This window comes from Drosophila yakuba, chromosome 3R (assembly GCF_016746365.2).
Source record: "Drosophila yakuba strain Tai18E2 chromosome 3R, Prin_Dyak_Tai18E2_2.1, whole genome shotgun sequence".
Classification (NCBI taxonomy): Eukaryota; Metazoa; Arthropoda; class Insecta; order Diptera; family Drosophilidae; genus Drosophila; species Drosophila yakuba.
In genome coordinates, this window is record NC_052530.2 from 23,839,683 (window position 1) to 23,857,899 (window position 18,217).

At 44.0% G+C, this 18,217-nt stretch overlaps 4 protein-coding genes and 1 long non-coding RNA gene across 6 annotated transcripts in view; 2 read left to right on the forward strand and 3 right to left on the reverse strand.

Moving 5' to 3' along the window:
- Positions 1-482: 482 nt before the first annotated feature.
- On the forward strand, positions 483-2,501 carry LOC6538155. Its single transcript, XM_002098653.4, has 3 exons — positions 483-1,269; positions 1,327-1,722; positions 1,778-2,501. Exons 1-3 carry the CDS (start codon positions 1,224-1,226, stop codon positions 2,413-2,415), a joined length of 1,080 nt encoding a protein of 359 aa, XP_002098689.2. The 5' UTR covers positions 483-1,223; the 3' UTR covers positions 2,416-2,501.
- LOC6538156 lies at positions 2,487-4,724 on the reverse strand. Its single transcript, XM_002098654.4, has 3 exons — positions 4,225-4,724; positions 3,859-4,153; positions 2,487-3,803 (listed from the first exon to the last, which is right to left on the reverse strand). Exons 1-3 carry the CDS (start codon positions 4,686-4,688, stop codon positions 2,553-2,555), a joined length of 2,010 nt encoding a protein of 669 aa, XP_002098690.2. The 5' UTR covers positions 4,689-4,724; the 3' UTR covers positions 2,487-2,552.
- A 392-nt stretch (positions 4,725-5,116) lies between these two features.
- LOC120321802 lies at positions 5,117-5,769 on the reverse strand. The gene is made up of 2 exons (XM_039375728.1): positions 5,375-5,769; positions 5,117-5,316 (listed from the first exon to the last, which is right to left on the reverse strand). Exons 1-2 carry the CDS (start codon positions 5,750-5,752, stop codon positions 5,158-5,160), a joined length of 537 nt encoding a protein of 178 aa, XP_039231662.1. The 5' UTR covers positions 5,753-5,769; the 3' UTR covers positions 5,117-5,157.
- Positions 5,770-6,345: 576 nt separating this feature from the next.
- Positions 6,346-18,217, forward strand: part of LOC6538158 (ankyrin repeat domain-containing protein 50) — a 29,053-nt gene continuing 17,181 nt past the window's right edge. Inside the window, exon 1 of the mRNA XM_002098656.3 lies at positions 6,346-7,112. The gene's annotated coding sequence lies outside the window, so the exon portion shown is untranslated. The remainder of the gene's footprint in view (positions 7,113-18,217) is intronic.
- On the reverse strand, positions 10,050-17,781 carry LOC120321925. 2 transcript variants are annotated; one of them, XR_005561663.1, is made up of 2 exons: positions 16,409-17,781; positions 10,050-10,216 (listed from the first exon to the last, which is right to left on the reverse strand). It is a non-coding gene; the product is annotated as an uncharacterized LOC120321925 (long non-coding RNA). The 2 variants fall into 2 exon arrangements; XR_005561662.2 differs by having other exon boundaries at positions 10,997-17,781.

An 18,217-nucleotide genomic window follows, 5' to 3' on the forward strand; every position in this document is an offset into this window, starting at 1 on the left:
GCTTAATGATTGCGCCCGACGAACGGTTTCAAGTGCGGAATCATATTTTATTATTCTCTGCTGCACCTTAGATTCAATTTTAGATAGGTTTTTATGAGTGCTGCTGACAAAATGCAAGCCACATAAAGTTCATCGGATGCAGCTGGATGTGCGGGCAGGGAATGGGAAGGACGACTCCTTTGTTATTAAACGTGCGCTTGTGCAGGTAAACAACCCACGCGATGATAAGCGCAGATAAGACCGACTGAAAGGAGCTCGCAGAAAGAGGTGAGCTCGAATGGGGATGGTGCTCCACCCTGCCAGCCGCCCTTTGAACCTAGGAAAGCCCACGGCAAGGTAACCCCGCAGCTTATCACCGATGACCTGCGAGGCGCCTTCATGAATGTCTGGATTTTTGAGAACCAGAGAGATTAGGAAAGCTCTAGCATGAGCACCATTGGTTGGTCAGCTCTAATCTCGATCCGCAGTTCCATCTGAAAGCCGCGCCTGTGAAGATGATCGGACTAAAGTGTTTGTGCCTGTGAGTAAATTTACTAGATGCAATCAATGGACAAGATTACTTTCAGTTCTAGGAACTGGCAGAGCTAATTACGTTTGCAATTTACTTTGCCACTTGAGAACTTGCTGATCCATCGTTGCGCAATGCATTTTATGAGGTTGTGAGGTCAGTGATTTCGATCTCATTCCCCTCATAGTGAGGGTTTTGGGTTCTTCGAGTGCATCTACAACTCAAATGGTAGCCATTTACCGGTATAACATGACCATGTCCCCATTCCCAAGTGGAAATACAAGATAATCGTTGTTAGTCACAACTTGATTGGTGTTTGCTGATTGACTTGGATGATTTCTTATTAATAGCAATTGATTAGACAATAAAGATTACATGAACCACAACCAAACAAGTAGTATAACACCAACCGCTTATCAAAAAAGTTAAACGCTATGAAATTAACCGATAAGGAAAAACTAAAAATCCAAACAGACCGAAATTGGAATACTCTGCCTTAACTGATGGAAAAGTTAAAAGATGTGGTAAAGCTCATTTTACCGAGTAACTAGTTTAAAAGAAGGTGGATTGCGAATCAATAAAAATACATAATTATTATATACAACAATTTGAATCCCAAAGTGATCTTCATTTAATAAGCTTTAATGAGTGGGTATAAAAACAGTTCTAAGCTTTTGGCGATCCTCAGTTTTGAAACGAAGCTTGAACTGTTGAAATGCGCGATCCAAATTTTCTTCGGCTGATTATAAGTCTCATTTTCTGTGAGTAATCCAAGTTGTTTGGGTTCAGAACTTGTGACTTCATAATTTAAATTTCAGTTTTTGGAAATGCTACGGCTATGTGTTACATTGATATGAACGTTTTGACGTCCAACTACGTAGTCTTCAGCACAACCACCGGTGTCTTTGATATCCTAACCAGCGATATTGTGGCCACCAGGAGTGTAATTTATTTGGTCTGCGATGATGCAACACCGCCTATACAGTTGGTTTGTCAGCCGAATGGTAGATTCAATGGGCCATTTCCCAGAGCCGGCTGCAGAAACCCTTTAAAGCCCCTTGTTGAACAAGTAGCAGATACCTCTTGTCCTAAAACCATGTACCGTGTGGGTTACAGGATGCAGGATAGGTTTATGGAGCTCTATCGTAGTTGTTACGATAGTGTAAGTTACGCAGCGCAGTTCGCCGTCAACAAGATTTACCCCAGCAAACACTGTATGTAAAATGATAACATTCAATTCAAAATCTGTTTTCATAATCTATCTTCAAGCCGCTCAGCGTCAGCCTAAAGCGTTTACGTCCGATGGAGCGATGACCGCAAGAGCCGCTGCTGCCTACCAAGTTTCCAGAATCCAGGATCGATTTGTTGAAGTTCTTGGTCCGAGGCAAAAATATGTGGTAACATCAAGCAATCCATTCCATCATGGTCACCTCGCACCGAGCGGTGACTACTCGTTTGATCAGCTCCAGAAGGCGACTAACAAGTTGAGAAACGTTGTTCCCCAGTATTCCAACATTAACAACGGTAACTGGAAGAGGATCGAGTTCTGGGTGAAAAAACTTCTGGCTAGGCATAGATTCGATGTCCTGCAGGTCGTCACCGGGGCACTGGGAGTGCACAGCTTGGCAAGTGACGCTGGTGTCATGACCCCGATGTACTTGTTGAACGGCGACAAGATCCCGGTTCCGGAGTGGATGTACAAAGTCGTTAGCCATTCCTCCGGTCAAAAGTGGGTAATATTAACCTACAACGACGGATGGTCTACTGAAAGGCCGAACCCAGGAGCCATATGCCAGGAAATCCCATGTGACTCTGATCTGAAACTCAGTGGTGCGGGTTTTACGTTCTGCTGCCAGCCCGATGGGTTTATTAACAAAAACGTTCCACATTTAAAGGGTGTTTTCTAAGGAGATCCTTGAAATACGGTGAATGATATAATCATATGCCTATTATGCAAGTAAAGGAAACAATAAAAAGCTTAAAGTAATTGTAATATCTTTCATAATATCTTTACATAATGTGAAACACGTAGTGAACAACTATTCTAATCATCTTTGATATCACACTTGCAAATGCAATACATCTTATCAGTTTTATCTGTCACACATGTCGAATCATTTTCGTAGCTGTCGAGCCGACTGATAGTGGGCACCACCACCTCCACGGTTTCCGTTAAATTGTTAAAGAGTACGGTAGCCCGGAAGTCGGCGGAGTTCTGCTTCACCTTGAACATGGTGCGATAGGTGGCCACCTCGGTAGGTGGCACCTCGTCGTGGAAGTTCTGGTCCAGCTCCACTTTCATCTCTGTCTCGTGAATATAGCTGAGCTTCAGTTCCGAGCATATCTCGGTCAGATTCCTTTCGGCCAGATACTCGTTGATTCGACCTATCACCTTTGGGGCAATGCGATTGGCCCAATTGTAAGACAGTCTTTTGTAGGGCACGCAGGTGCAGAAGTGCTCTGGTATGCCTGCGTCCTCACAGGATCTCGTCTCATCGACGGGATAAAACAGAGACTGGCACTTGGGACAGTCGGCCGCTTTGGGCAAAGGACCATCTGGAGTGCCGCCCAGTTCGATGATGTGCTTCAGGGTGTTGTGCAGATCGTAATTGGAGGTGAGTCGATTCTGATTTAGCGCAAGGGCCGCGGCGTATTCCGGATACTGAGCCCGGAACCAAGGCGGCAGATAGATAAACATCGTGGGTAGACGCGATTCCAGGAATCCACTGGGCAAGGACATGATTCTGCCATAGCGTGACCCATGATCCGAGAGGAACACCATAATACTCTGATTGAACACTCCATCTGCCTCGAAGTCCAGCAGGTACTGAAGCACATAGTCCTCCATTTTCGAGGGCTGCTGAAAGCTGTCGTGGCTGAAGCTGTTCGACCAAAACAGACCCCAAATGGGTTGCTCATCCACGAAACGATTGGCGAAATCTTTGGCCATGTCGTAGGCATAGCTGCTCGTGATCCGCCGGCCGATGCAGTACCTCAGTGAGCAGTCACTGCATTTCCACACGTTCAGGCCCGATTCAATGGCCTTCTGCAGTGGCCTGAGGTAGAAGTCGGTGGGCTGCTCCAGGAAGCCCGGTTTTATATAGTTGAACGTACTCATCTGACTCTCATCCTCAGCGTAGGCGGTGAGGTAGCTGGCATTCCGAAGGTAGTGCCATATAAAAGGTGTCCTATCCAGGCACCCATCCTCGTGCCAGTTGCACACCTTCTGCAGGGCCGACTCGGGATTGTAGCCTGCCAAAATGGCCAGCAGGTTGGGGAAGGTGTTGTCGCCAATCTACACATTATATAATATTCAGTCTTTGGTTATTAATCCGGTTCCTTACACCCACCTTGTTGTATCCCTGCAGCTCGAACCACCCGTCCGTCGTTAGGTACTTATACACCTTTGGCATGGTTCTACGCAAATTGATCCGCGACAGGCTGTCAATGCCGAACATCAGGACACTTGGCTTCCTCTTGGCCGGATCCAGTGAGAGTCCTTTGGGCGGTGGCCTGTATTGGATGAGGCTGTACGCATCGCTCTGCAAAACATCGGACTCATTGCCAAGACGATGGCAGGCCAGGATTAGGGCATGCACATGGAGCGGCACCACGTAGTTCTGAGTAAAGTACTTTCGCTCCACCCTGTCGCGTGTTATAAAGAAGCGTGTGATAAAGAAGTTAGTTCCAAGAAAAAAATCGGTCGATTACATTACTTATCGTAGCTGTCGTGCTCCCGGTCCCGCGTTATCTCTTGATAATAGCAATTGTACTCCTCCTCAGTGGACTTAAGTAAGATGGAGGCGAGTGACTCATTGATGAATAGCATATATCGCTGACGCTTGATGTCATAGATCGGGGTAACCAGGGCGGTTTCGTTGGAACAGGTCTCGAAGTGCTCGCGGTGGAAAACGGCCATGGCATCTGCGTCAAAGGGATTCACATACGGGATCTTGCACTTGGCGGACTCCACGAAATAAGCGGGCTCTTTTGGCTCTTCTTCAGTAGGAAGAAAATCGGCTATTGAGTCATCTGATCGTGTCTCTTTCGAAACTGTGGGCACTTCCGCTACTTTCATATATTTAACTTTTGCCCTTTGGGTTGTAAGACAGAGCATCACGATTATTGCAATTAGGCAGAAGCATAGCCACTTCAGAATCGGATGCAATAATGTTATCATGGCTGTTTAGCCCGCGAAGCTCACACACAGACTGTTTAGCCCGGCCAGAGTGTCTTATCATTTACAGAGAAGCACGAGCAGCAGGGTATCTATCCTTCTTATCACCAACCGGATGCTAAACATGTTGTATATCTTACAAAATGAAAGTTTTGCATTTGCTGAAACATATAATTGAAAAGCTCTCAAAAATTGCTGACAGTGCACTGTAGTTAACGGTGTTTTTTTAAATTTTTTTTTTTTACTTTTATATAACATGTCTGTTACCTTAAAATTAAAATGCTGATTGATATCAGACAATATGGGATACTTAAAAAGGTCGAAAACAGACTTGTTTAAATTCCAACAGTTTTAACGGTCGAACTAAAACGGGTTAAATCATTGCTAAAATAGAATTTTACACCTAGTAAGTACACAAAATATGGATGGTGTCATTGCTAAAAAGGAAATGTTACGTGTTTGAATACAAAATCTACGATTTGTCACCGGTAACATCCATATACGAAAAAATAGTTGCTCTCCAAGCTTCGTTGGCCATCATTTTTATAGCAAACATGTAGTTACCCGTGGGAACCGGAAAAAGGGAGAACATCTTCTCATTCAAAACGAAATTCTTCAGTATAATGTCGTGCTGTTGGGTAAAGAACAATTAGAAAACCATTAAATGAGCTATTTCGAAGCAAACTCACGTTGATCGGACACGAGTGATTGGCATTGGAGTAGGGCCTAATTTCCCTAAAAAAGTAGAAGAATACATTTGACGGATTCGGGTGCTTTAAAATGTGACAGAAATTCACGGTGGTATTAAATAGATATGGATGGTAGCCGGATAATTTTTTCCACACACTGAAATTAACTTGCACCGTCTTCACGGGCAGCACTTTTAATTTCAAGTAAACGTTAGCTCCGATAATGCCTCGACCCAGGACTTTCAATCGACACTCTTTTACTTCAACAAAGGATTCATCCTGAACTTCGCACTTCATGTTTGTGTGGCGAGTTGTGATCAATCCGTGTACCAGAGCACCGAAAATCCACATCCGAGCAACCATAAGTGGGATGTTCATATCGTTGAAGTTCACAATGTACTAAATGCAAAAACTGCTGTCGTCGGATGCTTAAGTATTTAAACCTATCATCAAAAAGCAATTAGTATTACTAGCTTAAACACAAGCTTTTAAAATCGGGCGGCAAAATGGTGCTTACTTTCGCATTTCTATTTTAATTTACCAAATTATTGGGAGATTATCTGGATGATTAACCTTTTAAGAATCTTTAAAAATAATAATTTATATGATTCAAATTAAACTTTTCACTTTTTGCAACTCCTATGTTGATAACGGTATTTCAAATACCGATTGAAACCATCTTAGCCGTGTTTCAGTTCGTTTAGCGCAGTTCGCCACCCTAATCATAAAGCACTGCTTGCACCGGAGACTTAATATAATGATATAGAATTATTTCATTCTTGTCTAGTCCTTCTCTTTTGCATATATTAAGCATTTTGAACTGGTGGAGCTCATTTTAAGCCTAGATTAAAAGTTGCCGCTTAAAGCGTAGTGATAAAGAGTAATCGGTTATCGATAGCGAACGCATTTTTGAGCTCGGCAGAACTGCAGGATTTTTTAGTACATTCAGTTGCGCATTTGGGGGATTTTCATTGTAACAGCAGCAAACACCCTGCGCGTTTCGATTCGATTGGTTCTTGAAATGGTAAAATGCGGCTGGGCCGTCGAAAAAATTGAGAAAAATAAATCGCGTCGAGTGTCGGACGCGAACGGAATCGCCGTGAAAATACCGAATTAATTGTGAGTGTGTGTTCGAAACATTCGCCCGAAAAGGATCTGAAGGGAAAACGCAGCGCAAGACATCCTTGCCCACGCAGGATAGCTGTGTGAAGCAAACGCGGCGATAGGCTAAGAAGGAGGGGGGAGCACAAACAGGATAAGCAGCAGCACCAGCAGAAGAAGAAGCAGAAGGCGGAGCCGCATCTGCCGCAGTCAAAACAAGAGAGGAAATGCAACAAAAGCGAGATACAAGTGCATTCAGCTGGGGCAAATGTGAAATGTGAACGATGTTGCAACGTCGCGCCGCTTGCATCGCCAAGTAAAAGCATAATCAGAAGCAGAGGCAGAAGCAAAAGAAAAGCAAAACCAAAGCAAAGCCAGAACAAACAAAATACACAAAGTGAGAGAGAGGCGAGAAAGAGAGAGGGAGTGTTTGGTGTATCTGTGTGCAGTGCGTTCGCGTGTGCGTTTCTGTGTGTGCGTGTGTGTTCGTGTTACTTTGCTCACAACAAATTATCGTTTAATTTGCTTCGATTTTGCAACAACAACAAGCAGTGCGAAAGGGGATGTCCTTTCCACCACCGCCACCAGCACTTTCACCACCCCCTGCTCCCTAAGGTCATAGGTCACCAGCCAGGAGGTGAGTAAATCCAGTCGTTTGAATTCTTCACTCAAAACACACTTGCACCTAATGATAACGAACTAAAGAGTTGACCTCGCTGCAAGTCGCGTAGGAAACGAATGCCAAATTTAGCCAAAATTATAAAACACGTTTGCCAACCCCAGCAGCAGCAGCAGCGAAAACAACAACAAGAACCCATGTCCAATTAAAGTTGCAGTAGGGAAAAAAGAAATGGTAGAAAAAACCGGCATGCCGGCTGCTGCAATTCAGAGCTGCTCACAGTTAAACGAGCCAAGTAACAGCAGAAACAACAAAATCCACGCACCAGCCACAGTGGAACCTCACAATGAAGGGCATTGAAGTTGACTGTTCAATTTTAGATTGCATCCATAAGATACTTTCTTGGATTTTTAGACCATTATGGGGGGTAAAGACACCTTGTGAAAAAAATTGGTATTTAAATTAGTAAATAAGTTCTCCGTATTCGAAAACTATTTCTGAGTCCTTAACCTGGTTAAATCAGATTACATTTCTTGTTCTGTCTCAAAACATCTCGGGTTACAGAGGTACCACTGTACAAAGGGCACACAAATCGCGTAAGTGTTGGTGCCCCTTTGTGGGTGTGAGTGTGTTTTGGTTAGCAATACTACACCAAATCGCGGCGCACTTTAAATATTTTACCCAACTACACAGAGAATTGTGCTTGGGCTGCGGTTTTTTCTGCGCCGCCAACTTTTTGAAATGAAAATAATCATAATCAAGGGCTGGGCGCAGAAGTGGGAGGCTTTCAACAATGCCACACCCACTCGAATCCCCCAGCACTCGAGTCCCCCCCTACCAGCACTAACTTGTTTTATTTTTCTCTGGAAAGCCAGAATGTATGAATGAGTTAATCAGAAAGCAGAGGCAAAGCGCCAAAAGGCAACAGTCAGCAGACGCATCGTCTGCCCAGCTCACTGGTTGCCATTGCCATCGCCATCATCAACAAACAACCAAACAACACACAAAACGCAAAAAACAATTGCACTAAAGTTTCACTAGAATCTGCAATGAATCAGAAGGGAAAACCAGAGAAAGGGGCCAGCTGAAAGTGCTGGCCGTAAACTTAATACCCTTTTTAGTTCGAAGTTATATAAATTATTATTAAAGTATCCTAAAGATGACATAACAAACAAATTGTACAGAGAATTGTAAGATATCCAAGTTAATGGAAATCTATAAAGAAAGGGAAGTAACAAATTAGAAGCAGGTAGTTTTAAAGCATTTAGGCAGACCATGTCCAGAGAGTTAACTATTGTGTCAAGCCAGTGCGTTCCAGCCAAGTGACCCATTTGATTCGGAGTGTATCAAATGCCATGACAAAGATCCCGACGATGAGTCTGCTATAAATTGCGATGGCATTCTGCGCTTAACGGGTTTTTTGTTTGTTACATTTTTCGACATTTGCGCCATTGACGTAATTGTCAGACTCGGCCCAGACACACTACTCAACTGAACCGTCAGCAGTCAGTCTGACACCGCCACTCCAGAGATCCCCAACTGCAGTATAACCATTCGCAAAGTTCCCAGCTCCATGGCCATTTGAATACCCATTTCCATCTCCATCTCCCTACATCTCCATTGCCATTTCCATTTGGAAGCGTCGCTCCCGTCTGCGCCTTTTTCAAGCTCAAGAGCAACGTCGGCTTTGCCTTGGTCTTTTCATGAATTTGCATTTGCGGCGGCCCGGGAAAATACTCGTATTTTCACCGGGTATTTTTCATAATTTTCTGCTCGCGCTCTCCGATTTTTCCAGCACATTTTTATACCCGTTACTCGTAGAGTAAAAGGGTATACTAGATTCGTTGAAAAGTATGTAACAGGCAGAAGGAAGCGTTTCCGACCATATAAAGTATATATATTCTTGATCAGGATCAATAGCCGAGTCGATTTGGCCATGTCCGTCTGTCCGTCCGTCTGTCCGTCTGTCCGTCTGTCCGTCTGTCCGTCTGTCCGTCCGTCTGTCTGTCCGTATGAACGTCGAGATCTCAGGAACTACAAAAGCTAGAAAGTTGAGACTAAGCACACAGACTCCAGAGACATAGACGCAGCGCAAGTTTGCCGATTCATGTTGCCACGCCCACTCTAACGCCCACAAACCGCCCAAAACTGCCACGCCCACACTTTTGAAAAATGTTTAAATATTTTTTCATTTTTGTATTGGTCTTGAAAATTTCTATCGACTTGCAAAAAATCTTTTTGCCACGCCCACTCTTACGCCCACAAACCGCCCAAAGCTGCCACGCCCACACTTTTGAAAAATTTTTTGATATTTTTTCATTTTTGTATTAGTCTTGTAAATTTCTATCTTTTCGCCAAAAAACTTTTTGCCACGCCCACTCTAACGCCCACAAACCGCCAAAAACTGTCCTTCGCACTTACACTAGCTGAGTAACGGGTATCAGATAGTCGGGGAACTCGACTATAGCGTTCTCTCTTGTTTCCTTTTGACTCGCCCGGTCCGCTGCACGGTTCGTTGCACTTTTGTCAAGCATTTGGCAAAAGTTTTCGGCTGAATTTTTGGGTTATTGTCGGAATTGCACAGAAGTAATGAATGGTCTGATAAATACTGGAATACTGGATGCCTAGTAAACCCAACAGACCAAACAGCGCACCAAACCACCGCTGACTGCCAATTTGGGCGGACCACAAGCAATTAAAATTTAATTTGCCCAAAACCTCCAGATATTCGTATGTATGTATGAAGCAGCAAGCACATAAACCGCAGTATTAAAATTTAACAACGCAGCAGGTCCTGCGGCCAAATTGCCTACTGACTGAGGCCACTTTAGAGCCCAACACTTTGGATCCCAGATCCCAGATCCCCGTTCCCAGTTCCCAGTTCCCAGCACAAATTAATTGAATTGAGACACATTTGCGAGTGGCCGCAGAAAAGAGAAATTATTTCGGTAACGATTCCTGTGGGCGGCTGGCACATCAAATACATTTATAATTTTATTAGGAGACTTTTTCCCATTTGGCAGAATGACGGGGAAATGGAAGGTCCTTGGCAGTTAATGTTCCGAGCTCACGCAGTCCATGACAAGCGCAGGGGATGCACTGAGAACAATATTTGATTCTGGCTAAAAAGAAATTTATTTATTTATTTATTATTTGAAGCTTGTGATAATTAGGTTTCTTAAATGCCTGACTGTTATGTTTAACTTCATAAAGAGCAATAAAATGGATACAAGTTAAGGGCTTGTTTCTCTAAGTGTACGGTCAAGTCGGACTGAGTCATTTTCATTCAAAGTGAGATGCGCTGCGGAGTGTGAAGCGCCTTCAACTATCGGCCATAAAACTGTTTGTGTTTGACTGTCGCGCAACCTTGTAGCCGAGTGTATTGTTTATGTGTCGGCAACACGCTGTGGTTCCGGCAAATCGCATATTGCAAATCCCGCTCATCCTCGGCTCTTGTCCCACTGTGCGGGTGTGTGTGCTAATGACGCCGCACTTAACCCATGTTACCCGAAAACGGGCGTGTCCAATTCCGCTCGGCAGGTAGTCGTAGCCGTAGGGTCACAGAGTATCTCGATTTTTATGAGCACTTGACAACTCTATAAACAAAGAACGCTTATCACCACCAGAACACCTACTCGACCCTTTAATCTAGCATAAATATATATATGTATCTTGTTTCACAAAGTCTAGCACTTGAGCCGCAATTTTCACACGGCTTTAATGCTCGGTTTAATGGCTGATATGCCAGCTAGATAGCTTTAAGCCCATTCCAAGTCGCATTGCTCCCTGGATTCCCTCCAGACAGTGGCCCCTGGCCAAACAAGGGCCAGGAGAAATATGGAATATGGCGAAATGAAGGCAGCATTGCGAAAAGAAAAACTGGCAAAAGATGAAAAACTTACGAAGTAACTTTTCGCTTTGCGGAGAGCAGCATTCACAGGCTGTTCCAAACACAAACCGTAGATTTGTGTGGGTTTTTGTGTGTTTCTGTGCCTCCTCAAGATCTCCAAGTTGCATGTTGTCAAAATTGCTTTGACGTTTTATTAGTTTTCAACTGGCCCCCGAGCAGCCGCACTCTAACAAACCGACAACATCATCATCTCCATCGTCATCGTCATCTGGTGGCATGGCAAACAAAAAGCAAAAAATAATGAAAAAAAAAATAACACAAAATCGACGGAAAATTTACATAAGAAACGTTGAAGGATGCTCCACGGACCGGGCACACTTCACTCTAGCCGGCGCTAAAAATAACAAAAAAGCAAACTCCCAATGCGCTGACCAAAGCGAAATGAATACTCTGTAGGAAATAGCAATGCGACTCCGTCTACGAGCACATTTGAAAATAGTTTGCGGCATGTCAAAAAGCCAGTGACCGCATTAAATTTTCTCCTCTCCAATAAACGAATTTTTTTATCTTTTTTTTTTGGAAGGCATCCAGGGGCCCAGCGAAAAGCCGCAGCCGCTTGAATTTGATCGGGCAGCCAGCTGAGACCCCTGAGATTTACGTTCTCATCCAGCAATTCGTACACTTTATTTTCCTTTTTTTTTTGGGGAAGAACGATGCTCGCGTGCAGTTTGTTTTCCCAGGGCAGCAGCAGATTTGGTCATTGATTAATCACACGGAATGAGAATTTATTGAGGAAATCAAACGATCAAAAGCGTCTGAGAATTAAACGGATTGCGAAGAGCTGCTAAAGTTAGTCATTACAATAATATTGCATTAATTATCTGACTTTGGGGGATCTGGGGTTGAAGCTAAAACTGATTTGACAGCCGAATAAATTTGTACAAGATTATTTATAGCTCTTACTAATCCTCAGAGTTTCGTTTTGTTGCTATTTTAGTCAGGTCCCTTCAAATATCTTGACTCTTAGGATTAACTGCAGCAAAACCCTTTGATTAAAAGCTGAAAAGTACATTAATTATTGAACACTTATAATGTCTAATGCTATGAAATAGATCCACACTTATCCCATGCTCTGTATAAAGTAAAGGGCATCTAAGCTTCGGCACTTTCCGTTTATTTTGGTGCAACAAATGGAGCACACGGCGCAACTCCCAAAAATGAGATTTGTGCACACGGCTATTTTTGTGGCCATTGCAGCCGGGCAGGGAAATAAATCGAAAAAAAACCCATGACAAATAGTTCAAAGGCCCAACTCGTTGAGAGATATTTTTTCCGGCGTCAAGTGTGTGCAGCTTGTTATTTTTGGCCCAAACGCGAACGCTGGACCGGACTCAACGCACCCAAGGGGGAAAGACACTGACTGCACATGACAGAGGGAATAATTAATTCATTGCATTGGCCAAACGGTTTTCGGTCGGCTCAACGCTCGGTTCAGCTTGGATCACCCTCAACCCAGCAGCTCACCTCTGAAATGGGTCAGCAATTGTAATTGTAAGCCGGCAGGCGGTTTCCTGGCTTTTGTTGTTGACATGACGATCATGAGATTATTGCGACGACGCCCATGTTGCGTCACAATTGCCACGCCCATGGCGTTAGTTGCCCTTTTGGCCTTTGCTCCAGAATCAGATAAATTTGGTTATTGCGTTTTATTGGCGTGTTAAATTGCTGCAGGCTTGCACTTGCATTGCAGGCCATGTGTCTATCGATGGTCTGCCCCACAGGCCCAACTCATTAAGTGAAATTGCCATAAAAGACAAGCGGGCTTGTCGCTCGGCGATTTCCCCCCAGTATTTGCTGGGTTTGCCTTTTGTAATTCAACTGATTATGAGATTGTTGACTTGTGTGCGCCTTCCCTTCCTGTGCGTCGTGATTCGTGGAAAGGGGGTGAAAGTGGCGGAGCTGCTGCTATGGGCTATATATATCAACACAATGAGAGCCAGAATAATAGCACTGTAAAGTTAGCACTTCTTTTCTTTGAAAACTCTCAAAAAGTTAGGACTTCCAGGGGGTCAGATAATGTAATAAATGCTAAAGAACTGCAAAGAACTTTCGTTACTCAAACAAAATTTTGGTCCAGCTGTGAAAGGATCCTTTAATATTAAGCTCGGATTGTATTGTACTTTACCAGCATATTCATTTATTTAATAATTAATATATGTTAAAATAGGTATCTTTATAAAGTGAGTTAAAATAAAAGTTATTGAAAAGAGTACTGTTCATATATTCTTTATGCGTAGAACTTGATGCTATTGCTTTGTCGGCCACTGTTGGTACTTGGTATGAGCACTTTTACGCGACTCCTCTTATTATTGTGCTTTATTTACGTTCTGCTTTGGAGCAGCACATCGCCATGGTCAATGGCCGATCCGCAGAACAAAGTGGGCTCTGAATCTGAGGCTATGGGATATGGAATACGGAATACGGAATGGGGGATACCATGGGGCATGTGTGTTATGATATAATCTGCGGTTGCCAGCGAGTGGAATAACATTTCTTCTAAGACTTCCATGCTGCCGTGCGTGGTGGCAGCTCCATCATTCGCTCGCAGCTCCCCAGCGCCCCAGAGCCCCAAACCACGCGCCATATTCATATATCCACACACACACATTGCCGCTTTGTCAGCTGCCAACAGCAATGGCTAAATTAAAAAAATAAAAAAAAAGGGGCAAAAAAGTGAGGAAGTATAGAGAGGGCCGACAGCGAGTGCCGTTCAGTTTAACTAACGGCCTGACAAATGGGAGTGGTGTTAGCATTTCCATTTCAGTTTTCCATTTTCAGTTAGTTTTCCATTTGCTCACAAGATGAATGCAAACAAACACACAACACCAGGCAGCGCAATACTCCTAAAAATTAAACTGGGACGACGGATGGTAGGGGCAGACCTTGCAGGTCCTTTTAAGCAGCGCACCATAATTTACATAACACTCACTTGCACTTAGTGCCTGACCCAAATTTGACAGCCACCTGCTAACGAAGCTGAAGCCGAAGCCGCCCCTGCTGCCAGAAAGAAAATTCCATGGGGCCTTTTGTGAGCTGGCAAAGGTGGGTGGTGGGTAGTGGGTGGTTGGCTCGCGGGGATGGCCCCGGAAAATCCAGAGATCGCGGGCTGTAATTAACTCGGGACGGTAGAGGAGAGAGGGAGTGGCAGGATGAGAGGAGCCAGCAGGCAGCAGGCAGCCGCAAAGGTCAGGGATTTCGTGTCTGCCACAGGAGGCGTGAGGTGAAAGCGAAAATGCTCGTAATGCGGGTTTATTTAGAGCTTTAGCTAAATATTCATAAATTCAGCTATTTGCTTAATTCGTTTGGCGCCCCGGCATGGGAATAGAGAAAAACCATTAGGGCACTTTAACTGCCTTATGATGAATGATGATGACTCATATTGTTGCTTGCATACTGTTGTGCAGTACAACTTTTACCAACTTCATTTATTATGATCAGCAACTTAACCTTTCACCTGTAGCGAATTCGAATGCTTTCGAATTTAAGTTGGAAAATTAAATTGTTAAACTAAACGGCGAGCTTACAAAATGAACTGTGTTATAGCAAGCAAAACATATTGTTTTATATTTATTACTTGTTTTCGGAAGGAAAGTTCAAATTGCCATGAAATATGACTTCAATATTAGATGTGGCACAATATGTAAGCCACTTTTATGGTTCTCTTCCGCCAGTGGAAGTTAGGAACCGAATGCGTTTTGGCTTTAAAGGGTGTTGGCTTTTAATGGGCTGCATTGTAGCATGCCCCACCCACTCTGCACATATCTCAGAGTCCATCGTTGATAGCCGACTGCAAAGGCTTGTGCAACATGCAGCAAACATTTATCATCGATGGCAGAGCTCAAATGGCACGTTTCGATGGGCGCCCAGGCAATTTACGCAATGGAAAGTGTTTGCCATCTGTGTGTGTGTGCGTGTGGGTGGTCTCGCCCACTCAGCCACACACCATCCTCCCGGGGTAAAGTGTCCAACTTGCTATCCCTTGAATTTCCATTTAGCTTTATTGTGTAGCAGCGACAATTTCAATTTCTATAGACAGGGTAAGGCCTGATTAATGAATGAATACCGAAGTCAAGTGACAGAAATGTTGTTTAATTTACGGCTCCAGTCGGCGTCTGAATAAGTACCAAACAACAAACGAGGAAGGAGAAAATGTTGACAGTAAACCGGAGAAATCCTTACGTAAACAGCGCTGCGCTGACTCATTCTGCTGAGATCTTCCGCCCATTTGCTGCATATTAACAATATAGCTAGCAGTGTGCCATTTTGAACGGGGTTTAAGTGGAGAAAAAGAGCCTGTCAGCCCTGTGCAGTTTGGGTAAAAACCCCCCTTTGTGTGCACTAAACCGAAAGTTTAGAGTGCTGAAACACACACCTCCCATCCCCGGTTGCATTAGCCGAGCTGCCACTTCAGTTTGCCGATTGGCATTGTGTATTGGCCATTCACTGCTCGAGTTGGCCGACAAGTGGCCGAAACTTTTGCCAGCCTGACCCATATACGTCTGCCAGTTCCGGGAGGCCATTTTAATTGCTTTGTTTTATTGCCCCTGCCATTTCCCCCCAAATGTAGTTCTTCTCTGCATGCTTGGAAAATTTGTGTTCATTACCTAGCCACTGTGTCCTGACCGCAGGATATGTCCTGATATATCCAGCAATCACCATTAAAATCTGGCCGCAATTTCGGTAAAATATCCAAACGCTGCTCTAACTCGGAGCATTGTGCAATCGGTGCCAAGAAAATTTGCACTTCGCTAATTCCAAAGCAAACACAATGCTCGAATTGTTTACCCATTACTTCTCGCTGGGGCCAGTTTTATTTATATATCTTTTGCCGAAGTGAGGCAATCGAGGCTCATAGTCAAATGCCCATAATCTATATATAAGTATGGCCAGGCACCGCACAATTATGGCAATAAATATATCAGCGTTAATGTATGCGATTTGGGACCAACTGTTAATTAGCACTCCCTGCCCCCAAAAGCCCAAAAGCGGCACAGACAAATCGGCAAATGAAGCGTGGTAAAAAATAATAGCCAAATGAAGCGTGAACAACGAGAGCGGCACAATCTGGCCAAAAGAGTTCCATGAATGAATTGCTCTGTGCGTGTGCATGTGTTTTTATTCCGGTTACGGCTACGGTTGTCTGGCCACGCCCCCATTGGCGCCATTCGGTTGTTTACCGGGGTTTTACGGGCATTACCCATATGTACATATATACTGGCAGCCGACCGTGGGGCTTTGCACTTTAGCAGCCGTATCGGAAAATGCCAATGACTGCGACTTTGTCTTACTACTCAGCTAATTGTTTTGTGGCAAGTGACTTCTGTTCTCCTTTTCTTTCTGCTTTTCTTGGCCAGAGCCGAAACCGATAAGCCGAATGCTTTGAATAAGTTTGTTGAGAACTTACTTGAGAATTGAACAAGAACAATGGCCAATCAGAAAGGAATCTTTGTGGGCGAAACTTTTCATTGTGCGCATCATAATCGCATTTATCATTTCCCTTTTTTTTGTTGACTCAACGTAAAGCATTCTTGAGCGCTTACTCCACTTCTATTTGCGCTTATCAATTCCGTGGGCTTTCGTCATTATTCGAAGAGGTTTTCATTTCCGCTGCAGGCACACTTAACTGGAAATATAATGATGAGAATATTACCACCGCATTTTGGCTCTAAACCAGCTCAACTTGCCAACTTGCCACCAAATAGGCGGCAATTAAATGCGTCGCTTTTGGCAACGCACTACCAAATCAGCCAAATTACTGCAGCGTCAATTGAAAAGCATTTAATTGGAGAGGGTTTTGGGTATTTGCGGTGTTGTCTATGGTCATGTCTGCCCGGTTCTTGGCGCGTATTTATCGTTAATGCTGTTTGCCAACGCATTAACATGCAGCCAGCGCCGATCGCATTACGCATACGCCACGTGTGCAGCAAACCATGTACGGATTTGCCAATTTACCCATGCAGCAAACCCAGCCGCACAAAGTGTCAGCATACACAATTGACTGACAGGCGAGACGACGACGAGGAGTCAGTCCTCTCCGGTTCAGTCTCTTTGTGATGGAAATGCAAATCTTATCGGGTTGACATAGTTAAGCCAACTAACTGGCCAGCTCGCTGGTAGGCGGAAATTCGATTGTAATTACTAGCAGTTTTTAGCACCAAACAAGTTTATTTACAAGCATAACATCCCGCGGGCTTTTCATTCTTCACCAAACCAAAGAGAGCTGCAAACTCGTTTGCGGCCCCTTAACCATTCAGTGTGCAGTTAGCCAGCTAGCAGTATTGCAGTATCGCCCACTTGGCTGCAAAAAGCGTTCGTTTTGCGGTCGAATTGAAATGACAAATAAACAGATGTAACACGAATGGCCGCGCATTTGCGTCCAAAATTATGACGCACTACAGGGCGTATGGGCAATGCATTTCCTTTGTTTATTCAGTGGCCGCCAGAGTTTACAGCAATTAATAATATAGTAGCAGTATTCCGATATCTCTGTGGTTTCTTTTTCTACTGCGCATAGATAAGGTTCGTCGGCTATTGAACGCGAACAACAGAGATTAATTACGGCACTTTAAATAAGACCAGTTTTTTATTTCACACATTTTTCTCAAAGCTGATTAGCTGGCCGCGCCAATTGAACCCACCGAAACCACCCACATGGGCGCCACTCGCATTCTCAATTCTCAATTTGCTGGCACCGCAGAGAGTCAACTGCACTTAATTGCGAAATAATTGACTTTATTTTTAGTTTATTACCCGGACCACCACCACAATTTTCTTTCATTTTCCGTAGTGCATTTGCAATTTGTTGAGTGTGTTTCAATTAAATTAAATGAAAAACTTTTGCGGCAAATGACAATTTTTATCGGGCAAACGCAAGCAAAGGCAGAAAAGACTCTCAACTGGCGCTCCGAGCTGCGGTCTGCAGCCGCAAAAAGCATTTAACCCACATTCGCCGGCGAAACGAAAAACAACTGAAAGCCATCGTTGAGAGTTGGTTTGTCGCATTATGCAAAGTGCTGCCCAAGCAACTCCGGTAGCTGGCCAACAGCCTTTTGGCCAAGAAGACAGCGTAGGCCTAAAGAAAAAAGTAGTTTTGTGGATGGCAGTGATGGGTTTCATGAGACAGCTGCAAGTGCCACTGGCTAAACAGCATTTTAATTTGCTCCTTACTCGCATTAATTAGCCAAAAGCAATGAATAACTTTAACATCTGCTGG

Bases quoted from the DNA above. Each gene is read 5' to 3' on its own strand.
- LOC6538156 (XM_002098654.4), bottom strand. From the start codon at position 4,688: ATGATAACATTATTGCATCCGATTCTGAAGTGGCTATGCTTCTGCCTA. The intron at 4,154-4,224 runs GTAATGTAATCG...AACACGCGACAG, and splicing joins GAGCACGACAGCTACGATAA to GGTGGAGCGAAAGTACTTTA. The intron at 3,804-3,858 runs GTGGGTGTAAGG...TATAATGTGTAG, and splicing joins AGCTGCAGGGATACAACAAG to ATTGGCGACAACACCTTCCC.
- LOC6538155 (XM_002098653.4), top strand. From the start codon at position 1,224: ATGCGCGATCCAAATTTTCTTCGGCTGATTATAAGTCTCATTTTCT. The intron at 1,270-1,326 runs GTGAGTAATCCA...TTTAAATTTCAG, and splicing joins GATTATAAGTCTCATTTTCT to TTTTTGGAAATGCTACGGCT. The intron at 1,723-1,777 runs GTATGTAAAATG...TCTATCTTCAAG, and splicing joins GATTTACCCCAGCAAACACT to CCGCTCAGCGTCAGCCTAAA.
- LOC120321802 (XM_039375728.1), bottom strand. From the start codon at position 5,752: ATGAACATCCCACTTATGGTTGCTCGGATGTGGATTTTCGGTGCTCTG. The intron at 5,317-5,374 runs GTGAGTTTGCTT...TTTACCCAACAG, and splicing joins ATCACTCGTGTCCGATCAAC to CACGACATTATACTGAAGAA.